This window comes from Cheilinus undulatus, linkage group 16, assembly GCF_018320785.1.
Source record: "Cheilinus undulatus linkage group 16, ASM1832078v1, whole genome shotgun sequence".
Lineage (NCBI taxonomy): Eukaryota > Metazoa > Chordata > Actinopteri > Labriformes > Labridae > Cheilinus > Cheilinus undulatus.
In genome coordinates, this window is record NC_054880.1 from 1,453,557 (window position 1) to 1,473,910 (window position 20,354).

The 20,354-nt window shown below is 37.9% G+C and overlaps 1 protein-coding gene across 3 annotated transcripts; it reads left to right on the forward strand.

Moving 5' to 3' along the window:
- The first annotated feature begins 29 nt into the window (after nucleotides 1–29).
- Nucleotides 30–16,865, forward strand: LOC121524421 (zinc finger protein OZF-like). 3 transcript variants are annotated; one of them, XM_041809802.1, is made up of 2 exons: nucleotides 30–529; nucleotides 14,489–16,865. In XM_041809802.1, exons 1-2 carry the CDS (start codon nucleotides 337–339, stop codon nucleotides 15,847–15,849), a joined length of 1,554 nt encoding a protein of 517 aa, XP_041665736.1. In that variant the 5' UTR covers nucleotides 30–336; the 3' UTR covers nucleotides 15,850–16,865. The 3 variants fall into 3 exon arrangements, with proteins under 3 accessions (XP_041665736.1, XP_041665733.1, XP_041665734.1); XM_041809799.1 differs by lacking the exon at nucleotides 14,489–16,865 and adding an exon at nucleotides 5,595–7,433; XM_041809800.1 differs by lacking the exon at nucleotides 30–529 and adding an exon at nucleotides 10,509–10,952.
- The last annotated feature ends 3,489 nt before the right edge of the window (nucleotides 16,866–20,354 follow it).

Sequence of the window (20,354 nt, forward strand, 5' to 3'; positions counted from 1 at the left end):
GAAATCCGTTATCTACCAGCATGGAGGCAACCCGGAACACTGCTAACTTGGGCTCGTCGTTGTTGTGATAGAAACGCATAACGACATAAACCAACAGGTCTTTCAAACGTTTCAATGAATGGACTCTGCACTATTTAACGGTTTTTAAATGTTCTACCTCTCACTCATCTCCCGGTAGATCCCGAAGCCCGGTTAGCCTAGCTTAGCTTAGCATAGTTAGCATGCTTGTTGGCGACAGATGACAGGAAAGGGGAACTTGTCGGAGTTGCTGTTCGATAAGATTTCCGTGTTTTAATACAGTTTAAGTGACGACAAGGTCCTTGCTATAGTGTGAGAATGTCGTCAGTCGATATTATGAGAGCTTTCGTCTCTCAGAGACTTTCTGTGGCTGCTGATGAGATATTTGGGCTGTTTGAAAGGACAGTAATGGAGTACGAGGAGAAGCTTCGACGGACGAAAGAGGAAAACCAGCGACAACAGAAACTTCTGGACACCATTTTAAAGCCCCAGATTCGTTTACGCAGAGCAGGTTTGTCTTTTTTCCTCTACTCACTGCCCTTACTCTGGTTGAACCGAATTAAAAAGAAAAACACTAGACAAAAGCAGTAGCGTATTCTGAAAATTACGGTAACTGAACGGCTGTCAAACGTCAATGTTTGACATTTCCGCATATAAAGCCAACAGAATGCGCAATAATAATTAAAATTTAACTACTGAGACACTCTTTAAAGATCAAGGATTACTATTACATTATAAGTCCATATGTGAACATAACAGTCATGAATGTTGTTAGGAATTCAACAAGAAATATCTCGAAGAGTAAACCTTGACTCTTAAATAACGAATGATAAAAGTGAAAGTGGTAAAAACTTGTGTGAAATGAATAACTTTAGTGATAAAAATGGGTGTCAATTAAAAAAAAGAAAAATGATAAATTGATTTGATGAAATAGTGGCATTTTTTTAATAATTAGATTATTTTTCATTCACAATAAGCTTAAATCATTAACAGCAAACATTTTCATTTATCATTTAAGGCACATGTGTCAAACTCAAGGCCCGGGGGCCAAATCCAGCCAATGAAACAGTTAAATACACCCCACAAGATGATCTCATATTTCTGTTAAAACTGGCCCATCAGTCTGAGGTCTGCAGATTTCCTCAAGTATAAAAATGTCAACTTATCCTTGATGATTTAAGATATCTTTGTTGAGTGACAAAATCTGAAAAAGTAAGGAGTAAAACTATTTAGATGAGAAGTCAGGAATGTTGAAACAGAAATTAATTTGTGTTTAAGTTCACATTTTCAATTTAGCATCTCACAATTAGGACTCAAAGTTAGGATTTTGATTTTTTAATTTCATAATTTGAGCATTTCAACTCATAATTTTGACTTTTCATACAATATTTTGAGCCTTAAGATTCATGATTCTAGTTTTTAAGTGATATTCTGACCTTTTTAACCGTCTTTTCTGTATTTTACCTCATATTTTCAACTCCAGACTTTGACGTCATAATCCTATAGTTTGACCTTTTAGACTCACAATTTAAAATTTTGTTCATATTTTGACTTTTAATTCCATAATTACAAATCTTATTTCATATTTTGACATTTTAAGCTCATGATTTTGACTTTCTATTATATTTGCCTTTAAAAAACAGAATTTTTCTATTTCAGTTTCATGTTTTGACTTTTTTGAACTAATAAATTTACTTTTCTCAGATTGTGAGCCTTTAAACTTATCTTTTTTAACTTTTTTAAATGTCAAAATCGTTTATCATCAGTGCTAAGTTTTTTTTTTTTTTTTTTTCATATTTTATTACTGGTGAAACAAGGTTGACAGTTTATGGTTAAAAAGGTGACACTGTTAGGCCCAAGGGTTAGTCCTGAATCCAGAATCCGGCCCCTGCAGTGATTGAGTTTGACACCCCTGATTTAAGGAAAGGGGCGTCAAGGTTGAAAGTAGCTAAAAGTGATCATAAAAATGTATTTTTGGTTTGATTAAGTTGGCTAGGATCTCCATTAGCTGCTGTTTTTCTTCTTGGGGTCCACAATAACCTTAGTGTGACAGTGCCATGTTGTTAGTACTTGCAGTGTACATGACATGGAGCAGTAAAACATCAGTGACATGTCATCACAGCTGACATCCCGACACTAACAGAACATCAAAGACATTATTAAAATAAATCGAAAAACAAAAGGGCAGCTTTTGAAAAAAATAATACAAATTTGACTTCATGCACTGACCTCCATATTTCACAATCAGAGTTGGCTAGTCTGTTTATGTATCAACAGTGATATAGTAGAGGTAACTATTACAATTTATTTGATTCATTGTTATAATCACTGTTTTTCTTCTGATTATTACAGCTATCTAATTAACATTGCTATTACTACAACAATAACTACTACTATTATAAATATTTCAGTTGTTATTATTGTTTTTATTATTATTGGTGGTTAGTCTTTCTATTATTATTTTACATTTTCTTGAATCATGTTTTCAAAGCCCTTTCCCTTTAACTGTTTCTATTTTTTAATCTATATTTATAAACCACGCTTCAACTGATTATTCTGTTCATGTAGTACAGACACCCAGTCTTGTTGCTATAGTTGCTGTCAAAACTTAGCTACATGTTGTTTGGGTTTTTTAGCCTTTACATAGTGTATTTGTTCTTGATATATATGTGTGTGCACTAAGCTCCACATACAAATATACACATAAACACTCATACAGATGTACACATACAGACAAATCCTACATTTGTGTAACCATGAGCACAGACACAGACTGACCCTCCCCAGTCACATCAACAGCCTTTAATGAAATAAACTTGTACCCAGTTGATCAGCTGCATTAATGACTATTATCACCAATTTCTTTATTTATTCACAGGTGATGAAAATGACTGGGATTTAAATGATTAACCCTCAGGCCCTCCTAGAGCCCTTTTAGGGCTTTTTGATTGTTTTTTTTGCTCTTACTTTGGCAGTTATCATGCTAAGGTGATGATATTGACAAAGATGTTCATTTTTAATGAATTTTTGGAATTTCATAATCCACACTGTGTTGACAGAATTTTCCACTGTGTAGACAAAAAACTCACACTCTCCTTCCTGAAGCCCTTTTAGGCCTCACTGACTACCATTAAAACCACCTATTTTCATTCTACTGCCACTGCAATACAGAAATGAGAAATCATGTTAATTCCTCTGTAATTCAGTCATTCAGAGGTAAAAATATTTGCACACCAAAAAAAAAAAAAAAATTAGAAAAATAAATAAATAAATAAATAAAAAGAAATGCCACCAAATTTGACCATTTTTCAATGTTTGCAGAGAGGCATTGTGGGAGATAATGACCTTGTTTAAACTGATAGGATAAATCAGTGACTGTAGGCCAGTGGAATTAATTATTTCAACTTAACTACTTTGGATGTTTCCTATGGATGTCAGAGTCTGGTGGAAAATTAAAATTATAACAATGAATTCACATTTGCTATCCATAGTGAGTACTGGAGTTAAGGACCAAAAATTAAAAAAAAAAAAATCTTTCATGTTTAATATTTCTAAATATATCCAATTTCCTAAAAGGGCTTTAAGTGTGATTTATTTATTTATTTATTTATTTATTTATTACACAAAACTTAATAGTACGTTAAAATCAGTGTTGCTGCTAATCATTGACATATCCAAGACTGATAATCCCTGAACAAAAAAATCTGCTTTGCATTTTTCAAATAGAAAATAGGCCTAATTAATTTCTTGTGTCAGAAAATGTGGCATTATGACAATAAACTGGCATTAAAATTATGAAAAATAATTCACATCTTCTAGACATGACAAGGACTGGAGTTGAGGACCAAAAATAATTTTAAAAAAAGTTTTTAATACTTTTAGATATACCCAATGTAACAAAAGAGCTTTAAGAGGGAGAGTGTGATTTTTTTCAAAGGAAAAAATAAATAGAAAGTGACAAATTGATTCCTTCTGCCATAAAAATAAGCAGTGCGGATGAGCCTGTGGCTCTGTCACTCCTTCAGAATCACTCTGAATCCATCCGTCCTGACAGAGTGCTTCATACGGCATCAACTGTGCCAAGTTGGAGGATAGAGATCAACTTTTAGGACACACTCACACGAGGCAATCCATACCATGCCTTAATCCAGTGTCTGTTAGGTGACTGAGCAAGCAAAAGTATTGCTTTATCTACTATATTTTGATGGTTGATATCCACATGATAAACGGGCAAATCAGGGTGTTTAAAGTGAGGATTCAATACAGGGGGGTGATGAACGAGCAGGGAGCCGATATAAATCATTAATCATCACACTGCTTCCTCAGATTAGAAGTTTTGCCGTGGTAAACATTTAACTTCATGTCACAAATGTTGCAGCGTAATCTGCATCGTATTTTGAAAGTGGAGCGCCACCTTTGACTGTTTCCTATCAGCCATGCTAGTTTTGTTGATTTAGTGAGCTGCTACCGATGTTAACACTCTTGTGTGTGCAATGCTGTGTTCGTGTCCAGCATGGAAAGTTGACTGCTCTTCACAAGGATGCGTTTAGGAAACATGGTACCATTTGATTTTACGTGAATCAGTACTCGGGATTACCGATGGAATTTGGTTGGTACCTATAAAAGGACTGAATTTGGTACCCATCCCTACTGATAGTTGCAGAATTGCAGATCCAGAATTACAACTTTTTCTTCTCCTACTAATAACAAAAGTTTGATCCTTTCCCCTTCTTATAGACAAATTCATTATAGACTTTAAAAAAAGTAAGATGCTTGAGATGTTCGAAACATTTAGCCCATGATAAAGTCTGTCTTTAATCTATTCACTGGTGCTAGAAAAGCATGCTGTTCTTATTACCTGTCCAAAAATATGATTGTGATCATTTTCTGCTATCTAGAGACCCATAAATCAACAATCAGAAGACTGTTCTTTAACTTATATGTGGGAAAATTCTCTCTTTTTGATGATAACCTTAAATTATTGTTTGTTTATTGATCACAGAAAGAGGTTTTTGCTTTAAAACCATGTTAAGTCAATCAGATCAGACTATGGATTAGACTGAGGAAAGCTCAGAACGCAGCATCATCATCCGTTAGACTTGCCCTTTAAATGGGTAGGTCAGTTGTGGTGGAAAAGCAAATCCCCTGCCATGCTGGGCTGCCATGCCGAGTCAAACTGAGTAGAGCCAAGCTGCGCCATGTATTGGGAAAGCCCCACAAGAGTACCACTGTACAGCACTGAGGAATGTATTCAGTCATGGGAAATACACTTCGAACAACCAGTAAAACCCTCTAAGTCTTCCCTTCCTATGAATGATTGAAACTTCTAAATTGATAAACTACAACTTTCTTTACAGTGGACTTTACCTCTATTTGAAGCTTTGATTAAGTATTAAGTAGTAACATTGTCCTGCAGTTTGTTAAACCCCTGTTAGGTGATAGAGAGTGAATGCTGTCTTAATCTCAAAATCAGCTTAAATCAGGCTTTGATTGAATGCTAAAAATGAAGGTCTGACTATCATAACACCATGGTTGTCAGTAATATAGAAATTTTCTTTTATCTGTGTGTCCGATAGACGTTGAGCAGCTGCCTGGGTGTAAAGAAGAGGTTCCCTCTGAACAGCAGGAGGGGATCCCCGGCCTGAAACACCAGTTCACTGAGCCTGCACATGTTAAAGAGGAACAGGAGGAACTTTCAGTCAGTCAGGAGGGACTGGAAAATATATGCACCACTCAGTTCCCATTCACTGTAAAGATTGAAGATGACGAAGAGATACCTCAAATCTCACAGCTTCATCAAATACAAACTCAAGAGATAGAAACAGGAATGGATGAGGGCTCCTTCACAGAGGTTTGTTGTGGAGAAGATCAGGCCGAGGTCTTAAATCCAGAGATGGGGATAGAACCAGAAGACTTCGCTGAAGCTGAGACTGATGTCAGCGATGGTTGGGGGGAAACTGATGAAATCCCATCAGGTTCAAAGTCTTTGGAAAACCGTGAGGAAAAGGGATCAGACAATGAGGAGAAATTGCTCCTCTGCTCAGAGTGTGGTAAAACATTTGAATGTCAAGAGACTCTAATGGAGCACATGAGAGCTCACGAAGAAGAGAAACCCTTCAGCTGCTCTATATGTGGTAAAAGATTTAAAACTGAGGTTTATCTATCCAGACACATGATGAGTCACACAGGAAAGAAACCGTATCGCTGTTCTGTTTGTGGTAGTAAGTTTTCATTTAAGCATATTCTGACAAGACACAAGATGATTCACACTGGAGAGAAGCCCTTTAGCTGCTCTGAGTGTGGTAAGGGTTTTAAACAGAAGTCTAATCTAACCAAACACATGTTGAGCCACTCAGTCGAAAAACCCTTCAGTTGTTCTATCTGTGGCAAAGGATTTAAATACAAATTCAATCTGGCTCCACACATGATGATTCACACAAATGAGAGACCGTATAGCTGCTCAGAGTGTGACAGAAGTTTCACCCAAAGGTCTTTACTGAACGCACACATGTCAAGTCACGCTGGGCGAAGAAATAGAGAAAAGGACGTTAGCTGCTCTCAGTGTGATAAAACATTTGTTTATCAGTCTCAATTGAAATCACACATGGTGGTGCACACAAAGGAGAAACCATATAGCTGCTCTGAATGTGGCATCAAATTCACCCAAAAGGGTGATCTGACCTTACATATGATGAAGCATACCGGAAACCAACCGTACAAATGCTCTCAGTGTGATAAAACATTCCCCAAAAAGTCTACTCTTAGGTACCACATGACATCTCATACAGGACAGAAACCCTTCAGCTGCAGGGTTTGTGGTCAGGCATTTTCAAGGCAGAAACAGTTAAAAAGTCACAAGTGTCATGGGGTTCAAAGTACTTCAGACAGTAATGAGATGGACTATGTTAAACAAGAACCATCAGGGAGCCTTGAATTTGCAGAAATGTTTACGACCAGAGACTGGGAACAAGACTTTGAAGATGGTATCGAGGACGCCTAGATGAGATCACTAGCCCACGAAGTTCCCTACCAAGCAAGTAGTTCTGATATTCTTGTTTGCATTACTTTTGCTTGGTATTTCTACTGGTGCTGAGCATGCTTCTGAGGTGTGTCAATGAACATTTTGGACTTGTAAAGCTGAAGTTTCAAGATGTTGTGGACTGACAATGTGTTAAAGACTTGGTGCCTTCTGAATTTACCCTCCACAAACTTATGGAAAAGCAACCTTTTGTTAACCTTGCAAAGCAGATGGATACACCCGTTTCCGTGTTTCTCAACGGCGAATGCATCTCGCAAAGCCCAGTTAGAAAGTGACAGGACCACTCAGCGACAAGGGGCAGTACTTTCAGGTGTGGCAGAGTCGTGATGTATGCAAGCAGCAACAAGAGGCCGGTGCAATTATGGCAGAAAACATTAGCGTGGATGCTGCTAAAGCGCCAGTTTTATCAGAACTTGATGACATTTCTTCATTAAAAGAAGAACAAAGAACAGCAGTGAGTTGTTTTCTTTTGAAAAACAACAAAAGTCATGTACTGACATGTCTACAGTTGCCATGGTTCACCTTATGCAGTCCTCTATGGAGTTTACTCCTTTGGTAGGGGCACTGATTGGCCCGTAAAGATGTGACAGAACGTTTATCCAATCACCTTCAGAGTGTTTTTTTTTCAATGGCTCTACCGTTTCCCAATCACTGTCTATGAGAGGTTTACCCGATGGATGTGTGAAACAAATCCATCTGGCGTGCCAGGTTAACCCTTTGTGGACTGTCAGCCTGTTTTTTCTGCTTAACAGTTGCTGATTAATATCCTGTTTTCTCATATTGTGTTGTCTTCTGTGTGTATGCGCTAACAGAAGGCTTCATCAGTAGTTGAGTTGGGAGAAAACTTGATGAGACTGGTACATTTTGGCTTGTGTCATTAACCAGGTTCATCAAGAAAGATACTGCAAACATTCTTTTGATGCTGACATGCATACCTGCACAAGGTAAAAATGTCTCCCAATTGATCATTTTCCTGTCTGTTTTTACTGAGAGGTGTGGGATGCCCATGGAAAACATAGGTAAACTTTGTATTCTCTAGCTTCTCTATGCGAGTTGTGCGAATCAGGTGCACTGTGCTCACCCAGGCAGAAAGCCCTGACTTGTCACATGCAAACTGAAAATCAAGCCTTATTGCAGCAAAGACATGAGTCTCACATACTCAGTCTGAAATAGACTTTACATGTGAATAGAAAACTCTCAGGCATGCAAGTCTTTCAACACATCCTGTCTTTAGTGGTAAAGAACAACGACAGGATGTTTATTTTTAACATCTCGTTGAAGTTAGCATAGCTGATTTCCTTTTTAGATTCAGTGTGTACCCCAGCATAGAAACTGTGGGGGGTTTGTTAGACGTCTGTTTTCACATCCACATCCAATGCTTAGAGGCACACAGGCTTTTAATGACTGGTTGCTTATTTAAGACAAAAATGAAAGGACGCAGAGCAGACTTTTCTTACAGCTGTCGTGAAATGTATGCTTTAACATCAGGGCAAACTATAGGAGTCGAGAGATAGTTGAACCTCTCAGATGAAAAAAAAGCCTTGTAACCTGTGTTTTATTTATTTAATACCAAAGTTAAGTGAGACTTGACTGAATTGTTGAATTTTGTCACTTTTAGGATAATATTTTTAGCTTTTAACTAACATAAATCAAGAGTGCATCAAGTGAAGTGAATTATAAAACTTTCTGTTCTGTTTCATTTCTTCTTTTGAAGTCATTTTCATCTTCCTGATTTGTTTCATAGTCCTATGCCTGGGTGGGAGGACTGTGCATTGATATTGTGTTAATACTGTGGTAAAATGAGGGTAGTAGTCTGAAGGATCTGACCTTGTTGCCTCCCTGATTCCACTCAGTTTCAAATCTTTGGGTTGAAGTAATTCATGTATAAAGTTTTAACATGTCTGTTGCTGCATTTTGATGGCTAATTGTTGACCTTGTCAGACTCTTTAATGTTACTAAAATAAAAACTGCCATTATATCACTGAAATGCTTTTTTTTTTCTTTAAATACACTGAACCTGCCTTCTTACTACTTGAATATGAATATTTGCTGCTCCCATTATTCTAAAGCATTTGTAGCTGCTCATGTAATACTAAATCATACATGTTTGCTGTGGGGGCTTTATTGCTATTTTATTGCTGTTTTATAAAAGAAGATTTTTTTTCTTTCATTCTAGCCGCTGACTTAATAACAATGGGTCATTTGTGAACGAGCTGGTTCACAGAGCTGGCTCTTTTATGTGAATGATAAGATCTGGATCCTGTTTGAGAGCAGTTTCCTATCATTATTACTATTACCAGTTTTACTTCTGTATAGATCGTGTGTGTCTGAGTGTTATTTGACTGATTTGTAGGGATGATCTTTATCTTCTACCACAGGCACACCATGCTCTAAGGACTTGTGTCTGCTCAGCCAATGAGCAGATTTCATCTCAAGGTGTTTTTGGGAGACGGTACATTTTTTAAAATAATTATGTGATATTTAAATTAGTTTTAAAAATTGAGCATGGGTGTAGTAAAGTACCTGCCCAAATATCAATCTTATGTTACGACGTTGCTGAAATTGGCAGGTCAAATGAAGCCAGACTGGTACCCGAATAAAGAGCCGTTTGGGACAAAAGAACTGGATCTTTTTGCAGAGCAGAGCCAAATAATACAGATCACTGGAAAGATCCCGAATTCCCATCACTTTGACAAAGTAAATATCTGAGTTTGAGAACAGATCACTAGGCCACGAAAGCTCTGATGGCTTGTTTCTGCATAGCAAAACAAGACACCTATTACAGCGTTGTGTCTTCCAAACATCTCCACACATTCAGAGTTTAAACCGACGCTGTGAAGGGAAGGATTTCTAATTTGGGACATTATTCTCCACTGTCCTCTTTGTGATTTCCTTGCACCTCTGAACTAAGACCAACAGAAGAGGACTGGGCCACTAAAAAAAAAAAAGTGAGAGTATATCCAGAATTTTGAAATTAAAAATGTCAGGATTCTGACTATGATCTCTAAATACATACTTTTATCTAAGAATTATGAAAATTTGCCTCATTTTTAAAACTAGAAAAGCACTCAGAGAGCGCAGACCTCCGCCATTAGCCCTATCTCCCAACAGTGAAGAATACTTTAAAAATTCCTGATCACTCCCAAAATCTAATCAGTTCTTCCTTATGCCATTTGTGACATTTCCTGAAAATGTTCTCAAAATCCGTCCTTAACTTTTTAAGTTATGTTGCTAACAAACGAACCCAGACGATCACATAACCTCCTTGGCGGTGGTAATAAAACCAGCGGCCTTAACCCTCTTCCGTTAAGACGAGAGGAAAGACAGAGGGAGACACGAAGAAAAATACATGGGGGAAAATATTTCATGAGACGTACTCTGACATTTATTTTGAAGGTCACATACAACGCTGGACCGGAAGTGGTTATCACTCGGTGTTTTGCAAAAATGGCGACAGCTTGGAACGGTTTTATCGTCTGAGTCTCGCAGTCAGAAGATATTACCAAACCCACAGATCGCCCTCCGGTCTAAATGAACCTCTGACCGGATTTGTTGCATCTCACCGAAGATGATGAAGCTCAGCATGTTTGTTGGGGATGATGAGCTGGAGTGAGGACTGGCGACGCAGGTGAAAGAATGACAGCTTGATAGGAGCTTTCAGTGTTTTAATGAAGTTTGTGTAAGGACAGAAGTTGTGTCAGTATGTCTAAAGCTGAAAGGCTCAGAGCTTCGGTCAACCAGAGACTGTGTGCGGCTGCTGAGGAGATATTCGGTCTGTTTGAAGGAGTTATAGCAGAATACGAGGAGCAACTTAGTCGATCTAAAGAGGAAAACAAGCGACAACAGAAACTGCTGGAGGCTGTTCTGAATCCTCAACTTCTCTTACATAAAGCAGGTTTGTTTATTTTGTTTCTGATCTTTGCATTGCTGTAATTTAATATCAACGCTGACTCGGGCAATTCTCGATCGGCTTGCCAAGAAGTCGCTACTACAAAGTGTGCCCAACTTGCCACAGGTGTATAAAATCAGGCACCTGGCCACGCAGTCTCCATCTGCTAACATTTGTTATCATAGGTGGGTCGTTCTGAAGAGCTCAGTGACTTTAAGCGTGGATGCTACCTTTGCAATAAGACGGTTTATGAAATGTCATCCCTGCTGGTTATTCCGCAGTCAATTGTAAGTGGTATTATTAGGAAGTGGAAGCGTTTAGGAACAACAGCAACTCAGCCACGAAGCAGAACACCACATAAAATCACAAATGAGAGTCAATGACTGCTAAGGCGCACGGTAAAAAGTCGCTAACACCCTGTTGATACTGTAGCTCAGGGGTGTCAAAATCAATCACCGCAAGGGTCGGATTCTGGATTCATAACCATGAACTGTCAACCTTGTTTCACCAGTAATAAAATATGAAAAAAAAAAAAAAAACATAGCACTGATTGTAAGCGATTTTGTCATTTAAAAAGTTAAAAAGATAAGTTTAAAGGCTCACAATCTGATAAAAGTAAATGTTTTAGTTTAAAAAAAAGGTCAAAACATGACATTCAAATTGAAAAATAATGTTTTTTTTTAATGGCAAATATATTTGAAAGAAAGCCAATATCATGAGTTTAAAAGGTCAAAATATGAAATAAAATTTGTAAGTCAAAATACGATTCAAAATTTTAAATTGTTAGTGTTAAAGACTCAAACTATGAGATTATGAATTCAGAGTTTGGAATTGAAAATATGAGGTAAAATACAAAATAATTGGTTGAAAAGGTCAAAATATCATTTAAAAATTAGAATAATGAATCTTAAAGCTCAAAATATTATATGAGAAGTCAAAATGATGAGTTGAAATGCTCAAAGTACGAAATAAAAAGTCAGAATCCTAAGTTTGAGTTATAATTGTGGGATGCTGAATTGAAAATGTGAAATAAAACAAATTATTTTCCTTTCCCACATTCCTGACTTCTTATCTAATTATTTTTACTCCTTACTTTTTTAGATTTTGTGACTTAACAAGGATATCTTAAATCATGAAGGATAAGTTCACATTTTAAACCCTCAGATCATCTTGGGGACCAAAAGTGACATTTTGGGTGTTATTTTTTGGTTCGGCTCTCAGTATACCAGTTAGTTCAAAGGCTAACTGTATGAAATTTTGCCACAATTCTTTTTATCCGTTTTTATTTCCTAATTCCAAAATCCTGTGTGCTATAGAAATGAATAGGGAAGAGATGTTTTAGGTGTAATGACCCCCTTTAACCACCAGAGGCCATCACATAAAGTTTCAGGGAAATCTCAGTGAAGGCCTGGATTTCTTACTTTGCAAAATGCATAGCAATAATAAATCTGAACACCATAAAATGGTCTTGGTATATTAGCACTGATATAAAATAGTGGTGTGAATATGAAAAGAAACATGAACAGAGCCCGTATGACGTGGGATTTTTTTGATTGTCACACACAAACACATGCATACAGACGTGCCTGTGCAGGGTCCTTATGTGTCTAGAGGGAATTCCCTCCCTTATTGGTCCTAACTCTCAGATGAATCCTCACTGCTGGTAAAATCCACCTCAGAAACATGCTGCTCATTCTCCTCAGAGGACTGCAAGACTGCAGCAAGACACACACACCCACCCACACACCCACACACACACACACACACACAGTGGTAGATTGAGTCTTATCTAGACTATTCTCCTATGTTGTCTCCAGTGGTAGAATGAGTATCCCAACTACAGCTGGCTCACACTGTCCTGCTCTAATTCTGGATCTGCAGACCTCATACTGATGGGCCAGTTATAACAGAAATATGAGATCATCTTACAGGCCGGAATTAACTGTTCCATTGGCCAGATTTGGCCCCCGGGCCTTGAGTTTGACACCTGTGCCGTAGCTGAAAAGATCCGAACCTCTACTGGTATTAATGTAAGCACAAAAAGTGTGTGGTTTGTGGAATGGATTTCAATAGCTAAGCGGCTGCTACAAGCCTTACATCAGCATTTCTAATGAAAAGGATAGAGTGGTGAAAAGCACATCAACACTGGGCTGTGGAGCAGTGGAAATGTGTTTTGTGGAGTGATGAATCAAACTTCTCTGTTTGATTGTCAGTTGCCAGGAGAACATTACCAGCCGGACTGTGACTGACTGTCAAACTGTGAAGTTTGAAGGAAAATCAAAGGAAAATTAAAAGCAAAATCGGTGGTTTCATACATAGAATTTTCTGGAAAAATGTTGAAAATATAAATATTTAGCCTTCTATAAGGTCAAATAAAACTCTTTGCTCACACATGCATAAAGTTTTAGAAGTAAGAACTGTTTGATTTTGTCAGTTAGGCTACAAGAATGGTATTTCCATGTTTAGGCAGGGTGCAGCTGTTTATTTATTTTTCTAGAAAGCTTAAGCCCTTGATGTCCAAGTCAACCTGTATGCTTTTTTCACATTGACATTAGTAACAACCCTGTGTAGCATGCTGTCTTAATGTTACCATTGATAATCAAAATTAAACCGAATGAAAGTGCTTATGAAATTTTATCACAGCTGTCATTAAAGCTGTTAATACTATCATCCCTGATGGGAAGCTTTCAGTAAATACAGAACAAGCCAATTAAAGCTCATACATACAAAGGTATAAAGCAGTGTTACTCAACGCATGGCTCTAGAGCCACATGGGGCTCTTTTGTGTTGGTTTGTGGCTCTGGCTCTTGTAGGTGCTAATTTGACATTTTTTTCCCCAGAAACCTTCAAAAGGGAAACTTTGACCTTAGAAATTATCCATTGCAGATTGTTTTCATACTTACACAGTAGGTTTTAATGTCCAAACTTAATTGTCAACTTTTGTTTTTGCTCTTTACATTTCCAATTCCCTTATTCACCATTTTTTGTCCCTTTTTTCCAATTTCTGCTGCTTTTAGCTCATTTTTACCACTTCTTTTAGCCACTCTTTTCCCATTTTTGCCACATTTATCAAATTTTTGCCCTTTTTCTTTAGTTTTAGCCATCTTATTTGCCTGTTTTTTTTTCAGTTTTTTCCCTTTTGCCACTTTTTGCCCATTTAAGCTTCCCTTTGCTTTTAAATTACGCTTTCCCCTATTTTCCCATCTTTTGCAGCTTTTTTTGCTCATTTTCGCCACTTTTAACTCTTTTTTGCCACATTTTTGCCACTTTTTTACCACCTTTAACTCATTTTTTTTTGTGACTTTGCACTCATTTTTACCACTTTTAACCAGTTTTCTCCATTGCCTATTTTGCCCCTTTATCACCCCCCGCCTTTTTTGATCATGTTTGCCACCTTTCACTTATTTTCACAACTTTTCACCACTTAGATTGTGGCCCTTGCAAAGAATTTTTTTTGCCAATTTGGCTCTTTGGTTGAGCAGGGTTGAGTAACAGTGGTCTAAATACCAACAGACCTGACTGTATTTCTGTATGCCCCTCAGATGCACAGCAAGAAGAGGATCCCGCTGAACAACAGGAATGGAGCTCCAGTCTGGATCAGGAGGAACCTGAGCCTCCACACGTCAAAGAGGAGGACAAGGAGCAGTGGGGCAATCAGGAGGGACTGGCGGAGGTTTTCAATATAAACTTCCCTTTCACTTCTGCCCCTGTGAAGACAGAAGATGATGAAGAGAACATTCAGTCTTCACAACTTCACGAAATACAAACTGAAGAGATGAAAACAAGAGTTGATAGAGAGGACTGTGGAGGCCCAGAACAGGTCAGGAACTCAGAAGTAGAGAACAATTTAAATCAAGAGACCGTGGAAAAGACCGAAGACTCTTGTGAAGTTGAACTGGAGATCAGCAATGATTGCGGGGGGCTGAGAGAACACCAGTCTAGTTTTAACCCTTTGGAGGGCTGTGACACTAAGAGATCAAATAGTGACAAAACGTCGCATAGCTCCTTTAGGTGCAATACGACATTCAAAACAGATCAGGATTTAATTCAAGACATAAGAATTTCCAATGATGAACAGCCCTTCAGCTGCTCTGACTGTGGTAAAAGATTTAAACGTAGATCAATTATTAAGAAACATATGTTGGTTCACACTGGAGAGAAACCCTTTAGCTGCTCTGAGTGTGACAAGAGATTCAACCAGAAAGCTAACTTAATCTCACACATGAGGGTTCACAAAGGAGAGAAACCCTTTAGTTGCTCTGAGTGTGGTAAAGGATTCAAGCAAAAGGGTAATCTGAGCAGACATTTGTTTAGTCACAGAGAAGAGAAACCCTTAAGCTGCGCTGAATGTGATAAAAGATTCAGTCGAAAAACATGTTTTCTTACACATATGAATATCCATAAAGAAAAGAAACCGTTCAGCTGCTCTAAATGTGATAAAAGATTTTTCAAAAAGGCTCATCTGAATGCACACCTATTACTGCACACAGGAGAGAAACCCTTCAGTTGCTCTGTATGTAACAAAAGATTCAATCAAAAGTCCAATCTGACCACACACATGGTGAGACATTCAGGAGCGAAACGCTTCAGCTGCTCTGAGTGTGATAAAAGGTTCTATCAGAAGTCTCACCTTCACTCACACATGTTAGTTCATGCAAGAAAGAAACCCTTTAGCTGCCCTGAGTGTGATAAAGGATTCAGTCAGAGGTCTTATCTTGATTCACACATGGTAATTCACACAGGAGAGAAACCCTTCACCTGCAGGATTTGTGCTCAGAGATTTTCATGGCGTTTACAGTTAAAAAGACATGAGTGTGCTGGTGGACAGGCTTCAGAAGCAGGACATACAAGAGACAATGAGGAAGTCTGTGCAACACAAGAACCAGGCAGTAGCTTTATTTGAAAAGTCAAGAAAAGTATGCCCTCAGTCCTTTCCTCTCCACTTTTCCTTGACTGTAAGAGAAAATGTCACAGGGTGAAGGAAAATTGCAGGTAACTACACTTAAACTAGCAATCTCAGGATACCAGAACTTTGAACTTTGATACCATACCAGTTAAAATAATGTGATTTTGATGCCTGTTTTGACATCGCCTGAAATCCCAAGACTGCTTAATTTTGTTATTTTTTCTCATTTCCAACTACAACATTATAAGAGTTTATTAAAGAGTAAACACAGATCAACATTTAACAATTTATAGTAATAAGAAGCAAAATGCATAACATTTTCCTAAAAAAATATGAGGCCTACCTAAACTAATATATTTCTGAGAGTTATCATTTATAAATCAGCAGACATGCATGCAGGGATTCTTCTTTCTTTTTTTCCTTCTTCATATTTAGGTAATATTACAAGCGTCAGTGTTCACAACAAGCTGTGAGGCTGTCTTCACTCTGTAGGTTTCCATGTTAAGGAAAACTTACTGGAACCTGGAGACATCACTGTCTCTCTCCTCGCTCTATGTGTCCGTAACAGACACTAACACTAATGTGAAACAATCAGGAAATAGCATGTTTTCTCTCTGTATTTCTACTTTGTTTTAGCAACAGGACACAGACACTAGCATTTGTTTGATCACCCACTGCTGTGCACTTTCTCTCTCTCCTATGGGTTCAAATATGAATTCATTTATGTTTTTTTCTCTTCAACACTTTGTTACTTTGGGTACTATTGAACGTAAAAAATAATGGATATTGAATTTTTTAGAGCAAGATGTTTTCGAAATTGTTTTAAAAAAGACAACTTAAACTTGGTAGATAGATAAAAGATATTTAACTCCCTTTTCACTGTTCTTTTGAAATTCAGTTGTACTCATTCTACCTTTAATTTTAACTCGGTTCTGTGTTGTTAATGCTTAAGAATACTATGGTATCATCAGCTGGAAAGTAACATGTGAAGCACTCTGAAATGCAAATAAACACATGCCACCACTATAGATAAACATTTTCTCTATCCAAGTGTTCTTAATTATCCATCTATTATCTATTCAGCATATCCCATTTGAGGTTACTTGGAGACTGGAGCCAGTCCCAGCTATCACTGGGGGGTGAGTGTTGGACAGACCCTGGACTGATGAATGGATAAAACAATGAAAATGATCAAATTTGCCACTATTTTCATCAAATCAATTCCATTCTTCTCATATGAGTTTCCGCCAGCAGATGAACTCAAACATAACAAATATTGCATCATTTTATGTTCATCTTTTTCTCATGTTATTGGTGGGTTTTTGTTGTGTTTGATGTGAGACATTACTCATGCGCTATGAGTGAAGTTACCGACTGAGTTAGAGCTCCTATCTGTTCCTGTAGGGCAGGGGTGTCAAACTCAAGGCTCGGGGGCCGAATCCGGCCCGTGGTACAGTTACACCTGGCCTGTACGATCGTATCATTTTCTTTCATTTTTGTGGCTCTTGTATGTGCTAATTTGACATATTTTTCCCCAGAAAACCTTAACAAGGGGAACTTTGAAGCTCTGTATATTTCCAATGCCCTTATTTGCAATTTTTGTCTTTTTTTTTTTTTTTTTTTACATTTTTTTGATCATTTTCTGCTGCTTTTAGCTCATTTTAACCACTTCTTCTAGCCTCTTCACCCATGTTTGCCACGTTTATCAAATTTTTGCCCTTTTTCATTAGTTTTAGCCACCTCATTTGCCTTTTTACTCAAGGCCAGGTACAGGTATACCTGGCCTGCATGATCATATCATTTTCTGATTATGACTGGCCCTGAAATATGAGGTCTGCAGATTTCCTCCAGTACGAAAATGTAAACTTAACCTTGATGATATTAAATATCCTCAAGTCATAAAAATGTGAAAAAGTAAAGATAATTAGATAAAGGAAATATGGGAAAATAAATTCATTTGTGTTTTTCATTTCATATTTCAAAATTTTCATTGCACAGTTATGACTTCAGCCTATTATTTGGACTTTTATTTTATATTTTGACCTTTTACATTTATTATTTTGACTTTTTGTCTTATATTTTGGCTTTTTCAATTTATGATTTTGACATTTTATCTCATATTTTCACTGTCAATTTATTATTTTCCCTTTTTATTAAATATTTTGACCTGCTCAATTTTTTTTTTGCACAATTATCTAATATTTTGACCTCTTAGATACACCATTTTAAATTTAAAGTCATATTTTTTCCTTGAAAACATGATTGTGACTTTCTTTTTTATATTTTGGCCTTTTTAAAGCATTGTTTTAACATCTAGGGCTCCTGAAGGACACTTCATGCATAGCTGTAGTGGAAAAGCCCCATAATCATCACTATACATTGCCTTAGTAAGAGCTTGACTCTGCTTTGTTTTGCCAGCAGATACCCACCTTGTCACAGATTTTAAATAGTTACTGCAGCTCCCTTAAATTGTAAATTTTTTTAAATTGTGAAATTTAACTATATATATGTTTCATTAACACTGTCAACTTTGCTGTGTATTTAACTTTATTATAGAGGTGGGAATTTACCTGAACAACCTGGTTGGAGATCTACTCTGTTGTTGATATTGCCAATAAGAAAAGAACACATTTACTGTACAACTCCTCAATAGCTACTCAGTACTTAAAGTAAACTTCAAATTAAATATATTTTCCTTTTACCTGAGTAGATGTATAGATCAGTTCTTTTACTTAAACTTAGTTAAATTTTAACCAAAGTAACTGCACTTCTACTTGAGTACAACAGTCATGTAGTTTTTCCATGTCTGAGTGGACAAAATCAGAAAAATATTCTGAAACTAGCAGGAGGGTGAGATTATTTCAAGATCACATTGTCATACAGGTCTGAACAGTACAGAATGCATCACATTGCCTGTAGTATGAGGGACACAGTGCAACAGAGCTACGGAGGTACACTATATTGCCAAAAGTTTTCACTCACCCATCCAAATAATTGAAATCAGGTGTTCCAATCACTTCCATGGCCACAGGTGTACAAAATCAAGCACCTAGGCATGCAGACTGTTTCTACAAACATTTGGGAAAGAATGGGTCGCTCTCAGGAGCTCGGTGAATTCCAGTGTGGTACTGTGATAGGATTCCACCTGTGCAACAAGTCCAGTGGTGAAATTTTCTCGCTCCTAAATATTCCACAGTCAACTGTCAGTGGTATAATAACAAAGTGGAAGTGATTGGGACCGACAGCAACTCAGCCACCAAGTGGTAGGCCACGCCAAATGACGGAGCGGGGTCAGCGGATGCTGAGGTGCGTTGTGCACAGAGGTCGCCAACTTTGTGCAGAGTCAATTGCTACAGACCTCCAGACTTCATGTGGCCTTCAGATTAGCTCAAGAACAGTGCGTAGAGAGCTTCATGGAATGGGTTTCCATGACTGAGCAGCTGCATCCAAGCCATACATCACCAAGAGCAATGCAAAGAGTCAGATGCAGCAGTGTAAAGCACGCTGCCACTGGACTCTAGAGCAGTGGAGACGCATTCTCTGGAGTGACGAATTGCACTTCTCCATCTGGCAATCTGATGGATGAGTCTGGGTTTGGCGGTTGCCAGGAGAACGGTACTTGTCTGACTGCATTGTGCCAAGTGTAACGTTTGGTGGAGGGGGGATTATGGTGTGGGGTTGTTTTTCAGATACTGGGCTTGGCCCCTTAGTTCCAGAGAAAAGGAACCCTGAATACTTCAGCATACCCAGAGATTTTGGACAATTCCACGCTCCCAACTTTGCGTGAACAGTTTGGGGATGGCCCCTTCCTGTTCCAACATGACTGTGCACCAGTGCACAAAGCAAGGTCCATAAAGACATGGATGAGAGAGTTTGGTGTGGATGAACTTGACTGGCCTGCACAGAGTCCTGACCTCAACCCCATAGAACACCTTAGGGAGGAATTAGAGCGGAGAGACTGAGAGCCAGGCCTTCTCGTGTGACCTCACAAATGTGCCTCTGGAAGAATGGTCAAAAATTTCCATAAACACACTCCTAAACCTTGTGGAAAGCCTTCCCTGGAGCTGTTACAGCTGCAAAGGATGGACCGACATCACATTAAACACTATGGATTAAGAATGGGATATCACTTAAGCTCATATGTGAGTCAAGGCAGGTGAGTGAATACTTTTGGCAATATAATGTTTGTATATTTCTGCAATCCATACTCCAGACCAGGAGGTGGCAGTAATGCACCTTTAAGTTTTTAGCCAAACTTCATCAAAAGGTAGAAAAACGTTTGCGCAGATAAGCTATTATTCACGATGAGCTAAACTAAATTAGAAAAAATGAGGCAAAATGAAGAAGTTAGTGTAACTTTGCATCGTAACGGAATTTAGTCGCAAAAATGTGAAATCAGAAGACCAGTAGAGGGCGTACGCCTCTGATGCATCCAGTTATCCTAACGTACGGAAAAAGAAGAAGAAGAGGTGACTTTTAACCGACAAGATGGCGATAGTTGG

Excerpts from the sequence above, each read along its gene's own strand:
- LOC121524421 (XM_041809799.1), top strand. The coding sequence starts at position 337 with ATGTCGTCAGTCGATATTATGAGAGCTTTCGTCTCTCAGAGACTTTCT. Across the intron at positions 530-5,594 it reads GATTCGTTTACGCAGAGCAG|ACGTTGAGCAGCTGCCTGGG; the intron begins GTTTGTCTTTTT and ends TGTGTCCGATAG.